This window comes from Merops nubicus, unplaced genomic scaffold (assembly GCF_000691845.1).
Source record: "Merops nubicus isolate BGI_N331 unplaced genomic scaffold, ASM69184v1 scaffold8890, whole genome shotgun sequence".
Lineage (NCBI taxonomy): Eukaryota > Metazoa > Chordata > Aves > Coraciiformes > Meropidae > Merops > Merops nubicus.
In genome coordinates, this window is record NW_008582147.1 from 9,716 (window position 1) to 18,377 (window position 8,662).

The window sequence follows — 8,662 nt, forward strand, 5'->3', positions numbered from 1 at the left end:
GCTGTGAAATATTTGATATGGGGAACAGGTAGGTTTTGAGTTATCTTGTTTTATCCTCACTATGAACATATTACATGGCAGTCTAGATCACCTTTGAACACACATCTGTTGTTGCCTGGGCCATTAGTCAACTCCTGACCTTATTCCCTGCTGCCAGGGACTGATGAAAGCAAACAACTGACAGAGAGAGCCCTGGATAAAGAACAGCTCAGGTGGTGCTTCTTCACTACCTGTCCATCCATCCATGCAAAAGAGTTTTTTCATATTTAGGTGTTGTGCCACCAGCATAAAGCAGCTCCTGGAAATTTTGTCCCTCCTTATTTTGGTGAGAGATACATGTAGCTGCTTACTTTGTTACATTGCGTTATAGAAAAGGGGACAGGGTCCCTTCTCAGATATTGAATAACACTTTGTGGAAGAACTCTTTGCAGTGATGCAGGTGTTTAATTTCATACACAGAAACAAAATTAGATTTAAGATGGAAGATATTCTGAAATCTATTTCCTGTTTGAAGGTGTAAGGCAAGTTTTGTTTGAGTACAATAATGTAGGATGAGATATAAAATACTACCATCTTAAACTGATATAAGCAGTTACTGACACTGAAATCATTAGGAGAAAGCATATCAAATTGAAATGGATACAGTTCAGACATGATTCATATATACATTTCACATGTTTTGAATGTTTTAAAAATAAGTTAATCTTTAAAGAATATCATCTGTATATGCTATGGGTATCAGGAGGCCATGTGGAAATAAAGAATGCTATTTTCAAAATTAATCATGAATCTGTTTTTATTTCACACTACTGTGCTAATATAAACTTGTCAGGAGTAGTGTAAACAGGGTGCACCAGACCTTCTTCTGCATTTTTTTCTGCTATTACTTTTTTATTGTGAATAATAAAATAAACCCACTGGAATATCATGCTTTTATTTTTACTCAGAGTCTAATTCTCACTCCATCCTAATAGGCCACGAAGTCACAGCATGTGCAATGAACAACTTCTGCATTTGTCAAATACATGTAGAAAACGATGGACATAAACAGAGAAAGCTCCTGCATTAAAACCAAGAACTTGCTGTAAAAACTAATGCAGCTCCCTTTGCCTCTTCTGTCAAACATATATTACTCCTTTTTTTCCCTGGAATAATTCCTGAACTTTCCCGGGCTTTTATAAAGGAGAGGGAGCGATATGAGTTGCACATGCAAAAAATCACTTCAGTGATTCCTGGTCATTTTAAGCACATTGTCTCTATTGCAGGAATGACTTTTCCTCCCCTAAGCTTCCAAAATGCTAGGAAGTTAAATCTGTTTGACATATCATGAAGAACAACATCTGAAGTAAATTATCCTCTTAACACTCTACCAAAATCCCATAGACTATCATGAGATGTAAGTGGTACTAAAGTAGGAAGTTTGGAATGAAATTCTGTTTTATTCCTGTTGATACTGAGTTCTGCTATTTTCCTGCTCTCACTTTAGTGAAAAACAAACAAACAAACAAACAAACAAACAACTGCAAACAAAAAACCAGAACAACCACTAAAAAAACCCCAGTTATCAGTAATGAGGAAATCTTATTAGATGCAACCCCATTTTTAAACAGCTAGGATCAAGATCTTCATTCGGACACACTGGTACCATCCCATTAAATTCCAGCAGTGGCACCAATAGTAGAGAAAGAATGGCCCTCAGATTTTTCACCATTAAGTAATCTGTTTTCATTACCTTCTCAGCAGTTTGTTTCATTTGCCTGCAGTATGGAAACTAAAATTAGAAAACATTTCATGTTCATAGTTGGTTTGCTTCCAATGTGAAAAAAAACCAAGTCTATGAATTTGTGTATTGGGTTATGCATTGTGCAGTTCTACTAAAAAAGTTGTCTTTACATTACAGTGATAAATTCTAAATGGCGTAGTACATTATTTTGTCCAAAGTGATTCAAATTAATGACCCTAGAAATATTATTTTAGGTATCTAAGTTATAAAGCATTGTCAATAGTCATGAATATTAACAGCAGAATTTATATTCTCCTTTCTAATGTATGCATCACGATGTATGTGCTAATAAACTGTTTCCTGATCATCTTCCAAACTTGCCATCTCTTGCAGGAGTTTCACATTACCAGTCTTGTATCAGTTTTAGTAGCAAATGAATGTCAGGTAAATGCTATTTAGCAATCTATCAAAAGTTTGAATACATTGTTTTTGCCTTGACTGCATACTTAAGTTCTTATTTGAGATTACCTAAAGTAATACTGATCCAGACTGAACAGAAAATAGAAAAAAAAAAAAAAAAAATATCAAGTCAAAGCACAGGGATCTCATAGGCTCTTTGGCTCGTAACTCCGAGAATAATATTAGCTTAGAAATTCTAAAAATTACTTTTTAGTCTAATTTACATGGAACTTTAAAAGAAGAGGAAAAAAATAGAATACTTCTCTGGTTTAGGTAAATGTTACTTTGCATACTAAAAATAGATTTGCTTCTTAAGAATGGAAGGGATGTCTATTTTCTTGCATTATAGTGGCTTGTGTTATTCTTACCAAGAAAGTGCTAAGTCTTACCAACTGTAGATAGTAGTATTTTGAATTTATTCAAAAAAGCTGGTTGGCACCAGAATTAACACACATATGGGAAACATGCCATCATATCAGTATCCAGAGACACTCTTAAGAAGCTTAGAGATCAGAGGAGAAGATGAAATGATTTGAGCTTCATAGGAACTTCTCATGACTAAATAATGATGCCAAGACCACTTCTAAGCAGAAGTGGATGGATCATGAAATCATGAAAGCATGAAGTCATCCAACTCCTGGATTTCAAAAGAGAGGACTGAAGAGTAAGCTTTTCTATGAAGTAATGTAAAAAACCTACTGTGGCAATGATGCGAGTGAGCATCTATTTACTGGAGTTCTCAAAGATCTGCTGTGTTTCACTTTGTCCTGGAGAAAGGCTTTTCTAGCTCATACAGTTGCTTTCATAGTAAGGCTTACCAATGAGTAGAAACAAGAGCTTTGTGTGCACCTGCACATACTTTCTTTTTTTTTTTTTCAGTAACTCATTTTCTGTTCTAATTTTTAGAATTCCTGTGATAACTTTTCAACCTTTTCTTTCTGACAAAGTAGTACAGTCCAATCGGGATTAAAGATACATTTGTTTAAAGGTCATTCAATAGTCATGCACCAAACTATCTTGAAAACTGAAATTAATCTGAAATTTATCTCCTCAGATGATACCTAGCTAGAAATATTATGCAAAATTTTAAATTTTCTTTTAATATAAGGAATAACCTTCTAGTTTCTTAGAGGCAGTTAGGTATTTTATACTCATGAGGGACTTCCCTTACTGCAGGCAAATAACACAAACCCTACTTAATGGCTATACTAAAAATACAACCAAAGGAACTCTATTAAAACATGCAGCATGGAGTACGTGGTCATGTTGCAAAACTACAGAAATCTGTAATTCTTTCTATCCTAGGTGTGCAGAATTAATTTCAGATTTGACTACCTTGCTGTGTATCAGGATCACTGATAAGGAGGCACAGAATATCTGTGTTAACAGAAATCTGACAATGGCAGGCACAATGCTGTATTGTAAAAATAAGACAAATCTGCTGCACATGGCTCACTAACAAGACACGCATGTCAGGACTACACTGATAATTCAAAAAAAAAAAAAATCTGCCACCAACTGGAAGGTAGCAGCTGTATTCATCTTAGCTGAAACATAAAACAGCAGAGTATCTCTTTCAGATAACGCAACACCTGCTCAAGCAAAATTACATGCCACAGTGTTAATGAAAGGCCTCAGTTTTCCTATTAATGATGGGATTTAGTTGTTTTATTAAAGTTAATAGACAAAGATGAACGTTAAAAGCTAGAATCCTAAAAATCAAAACTACAGTTGCTTCTTTGTAGTGTCTTCAGGGAATATCTTTGAATTCAGAGGTAGAAGATAGCTTTAAAGAAGATGGTTGAATATTTTAATACAGATAGAATATTACCAAGCTGTGAAAACAGTTCTCTTCCAGAAACAGTGCACTACAAAAAATGCAAAGAAATGAAATGTACTAGATACTGATAGACATCTATCAAGTAGCTACAAACTAGGGCCAAGCACTTGCTTTGGTTTTATGTGCAATAAATGGTTCTTCTTTCTAAGGAAAACTCACAGTGGAAAAAGGTAAGTAGGAATTTAAGGCCTTGCAGTACTGGAATTTTAAGCATAAAAACAATATATGAAATAACAACAACAACAACAACAAAAAAACAAACAGGGACTAACAAAGTGCATTTCTATATTAAAAAAAAAAGAAAAAAAGAAAAAAAATCACAATCCAACCCACAACACACCATACAACACCCCCTGAAACTACTCAGGAAGTAGTAACAGATCACAGAACTGAATTGCTACAGTGTATCTATCATCCCGTAAGTTAACTACAAAGTATCAAAAATTGTGGCACTTTTCTCTTAGGGATTTGTGGATCAAACACTGTCACACTACCAGTAGGTGAATTTCCATGCTTCTGACGTCAAACCTGAAGATTTAAGCAAATGCTTAATTTCTGCCCACAGCACCATTTAAGACCAACAGTATGTAGTGTGGCCTGAAGTATCTATAAGCTGTGAGGGTTCAACAATAATAAAAAACATTTACAGTGTGAAATTAGTCTTGTGGTACCAAAAAATAGCACAGTATGATTGTATGAAAATAATGTTATTGGTTGAACTGCTAAGTCACACAAAATACGCAGCATTCTTCATTTGACTCAGTTCCTTTTTTGGAAATTGTGCAACATTTTCCAATTACTGAATATTTCAGGCATTTAAGATTGAGAAAGAAACAACTCTTGCCAAGTTTATCAGTTTTAAATTTGGTAGGTAATGGTGACTAATGTGTTACCATTTAAAATATGACAGCAGCTTCCCTGCAAAAGGAGCAACTGTTCCCTCAGAATAGTCTTTAGTTTGAAATATGATGATTTTAACCTAAGACTTAAAGTTTTGTATATTTTTCAGCAGCAAGTATACTGCTATGAAGAGGAAGTAGTATTAAATGAATTGCCTTTCTCTTTTCTAGTCAATCCATATTTAAAGCTTTAAATAACTTAAGTACTTAAATATATTTTGAAAGATGTCAAAGGCAGACTATTTATTTTATCTTAAGTGCCTTTATTAAGAAAAACATGCTTAACCCTCTGGAGCGGGCCAGAGAGGCCATGAAGATCATCTGGGGGCTGGAATCCCTCCGCTGGGAGACCAGGCTGAGAAAGCTGGGCTGGATCACCCTGGAGAAGGCTCCAGGGAGACCTTCTGGTGGCCTTCCAGTGTCTGAAAGGAGCCCATAAGAAATCTGGGAAGGGACTTTTGACAAGGGCTTGTAGTGATAGGACAAGGGGTGATGGCTTCGAACTGGAAAAGGGGAGATTTACGTTAGATATTAGGAAGTTCTTCACTCTGAGGGTGGTGAGACACTGGCCCAGGTTGCCCAGGGAATTTGTGGATGCTCCATCGCTGGATGTGTTCAAGCCCAGGTTGGATGGGGCTTGGAGCAACCTGCTCTAGTGGGAGGTGTCCCTGCCCATGGCAGGGGGTTGGAATGAGATGATCTTTATGGTCCCTTCTAAATGAAACCATCCTAAGTAAGTAAGAAAGAAAGAAAAGAGCAGAGCTTGGCCTGTTTTTCTTCTTTCTTTCCAGCAACACATGGCAACATCTGTTGCCTCACTGCTGGACAAGGACTGGTTAGCATTGACTTGAATGCTAGCAAAACCTCTTAAAGTGGCAAATAGGAAAATTCATGTGTACTAAAAATATTTTTTTTATATATATATACACACATATATATAAAAATGTGCTTTCAAGTTCTTGCAGTTTGGCATACTGCATGAACACGCAGCTATTTCTCTGAAGTAAAAAGACTGATTATAAAGCCCATCAAGACAACTGCTTTCATATTGAGGAAACACAAATTGGCATTTGCTTACTATTTGACTAAGTGTACAATGAACTTATTAGGAGGATATTCTCAATTTGCAAAGTCAGAGTAAAGAATAGACATTTCAAGTTTCAGACATTTATTAAGCCTCATTAAAACACTTCCAAACACATGACCAAGTGCAGTGCGAGGCAAGTTTGACTATTTTCTGAATGATTAAGCATGACAATTGTGCGGACGGCTTCCGGAAGACCTTTCTGTGTGGCTTGTGGAGACGTGTGTGTTGTTTAGAAGTCAGGACGGTCCTTTTTCAGCTTACTGTAGTCTACGTTAACCGAGTAGAACTAGGAAAGAGAGGGGGAAAAAATGAGTGAGAAGCTTGTAAGATGCTATTTTCCATGGCCTTTACTAAAAATCATGCATCATTTGAATTCAAGAAACTGAAATCATAGTTTTGAGTCTGTACACTAGACAATAATAAATAATTTGAAGAAGAGTAACTTTTTAATATTATGTTCATTCTCCATACATAACTAGAAGCTCTGCCTGTAAAATGAGGCAGTACTCATATCTACAACTACAGAAAACCCACCCAGTATCTTTTCTTTAATCCACAAATTAAAAGTCCATTCACAGGAAGCTCTTACCATATTTATCCTTTTTGCCCAAAATCAATATGCTCCCATATACCAAAGGTAACCCCTAACTTGTCAAGTAGCCCAAAGACTGCTATATGAGAACAGATAATGTCACAAAGGGAAAATTTAGAGAAGGGCTGCAAAAGTGAACTTTGGTTTAAGCAGCTGTATCTAGAAGTGCAAGGTATTACAAAGAGGGAGGAAAGCAAGACCAGATCCTTTCACACTCTCATCTTACATTAATAAAATTATATCCCATTATAAGCAATTCAAAACAGTCCCAAGAGTCACCATGGACAATGATTTTAAAGCTAAAAGCATATTTTGGCATCCCAGCCTAAACTGAAATCAAGCATGCAATGCTACAGTTTTTCTTAAAAAAAACCAAACAAAACACAAACAACCATAAGGAATACTGTAGCAATCTTTTAGATGTTTAAGTAACAGCAACATTCCAGAAGCAGCAATGAAAACGAAGGATTATGTTCTTCCTGGACCTTTTAAGTGAATGACAATGCATTTTATTTTGGAGTGTTTTTTCCTCTCCTTCCCCTCCTGCCCCCCGCCTCGGTTTGTTTCAATTATTGGAATAGCCAAATATGGCACCATTAGCTTTGAAAACATAGTAGATATGCTTTTTTAGTAGCTATAGGATAAATATTCTTAATAGGAATCTAATAAAATATTGCTTTGTTGAAACATGATTTCTGTAAACTACTAAATACTTTAAACATGTTTGTATGCTTCTTCATTAGTTCAATGAAATGGCTGAATATTACTTAACACATCTGCTGCATCCAGTTACTTACAAACAATTGTTTTGTTTTGTTTCCAAACAACTGCAGAACTGAATTAGTGTTTATAGTAAACACTGACATCTTCCTGCTTTGCTTCTCATGAGCAAAGGTCAACAGTTTTAGAGCTTAAAAAGTTTTAGTTCAGAACTCAGGAGGTTTTGTCTGTTTCCCTGTAGATTATTTCTGAACTGGTATATTCCTACCCTCGCATATAATTCCTCTTTTTCTTACAGTGCAATATACATGACTGCTTCTGTATAAACTTATTTCAGCCCATTATCAACCACCTCTAGGTAAGTTTTAAATCTCAAACTCACCTCTCCACGCCCTGAGTTCTAGAGAAAAACAAATGTTGCACAGCAGAGGAAACATATCACTCATACAGCTACTTTCCACTACACTTAAACATCCTAAAGCAGCAGGCCACACCTTTGATATTATGCTTCTTGAAAAATACAGGTTTTTATTTTACCTTGTACTGGTCACTGGGAGACAGTTTGTTCCAAGGTTCTGGATTATTTTTCTTATCCCAGCTATTGAGAGAAATGCAAGATAGAAGAGTATGTAAAGAGAATCAGAGTACCCTGAAAACAAAATTTATATGTGTACTGTGGCTATTAGGCCATGGAGAGTCATCCCTCCAAATGAGTTTCCACTGAAAAAAAGACACAGGAGTCTCTAAATATCATATGGTTAACAAACAATTCTTGAAATCAAGGAAATCTCCACATACTCAGTACCAGTGTTACTGGAGCAAGGTATTAAGGCCTCCAGAAACACAAAGAGCAAGGCAGTAAAGTTGTCTAATGTAGGCAGCAAGAGGACTGGTGCTGGGAATTATTTTATACATACCAGACATCAGGGTTGAACACTGCCAAACGCATGAGATACAGGGCTGCACCAACACCTCCAGATCCAATGATCATAAACAGAGGGATCAACTGGAACAAAGGAAAAAACACAATGTAATAGCACAATATAACAAAATAGCATTATTACACAGCGTTCCTAGCTATAGCAATGACAAAGAACATGCTCACCCACTTTGAGCCACAACACCTGGCCCTCTAAAACCCTGACATAAGGTCCCTGTGTGCCGGACACCCCTAGGGTCAGAGAGGAACTAACAGCTACAAAGAGGCAGACATGAAAAAAATACTGCAACATGAAGGAATGCCAAACGTCCCATAACGGTACGTTTCTGAGAAACACACAGCAGTCCCTCCACTGCTCAAACCCACTCCTATCGTCTACACCACTAATCATAAAGTAAGAAA

At 36.3% G+C, this 8,662-nt stretch overlaps 1 protein-coding gene across 1 annotated transcript; it reads right to left on the reverse strand.

Annotated features, from left to right (window-relative positions):
• Nucleotides 1-6,078: 6,078 nt before the first annotated feature.
• Nucleotides 6,079-8,326, reverse strand: NDUFA4 (NDUFA4, mitochondrial complex associated; the record flags this gene model as incomplete). The annotated part of the gene is made up of 3 exons (XM_008936702.1): nt 6,079-6,294; nt 7,858-7,918; nt 8,238-8,326. Coding segments are annotated over 3 exons (207 nt in total), but the record flags the coding sequence as incomplete, so codon positions are not given.
• Nucleotides 8,327-8,662: the final 336 nt, after the last annotated feature.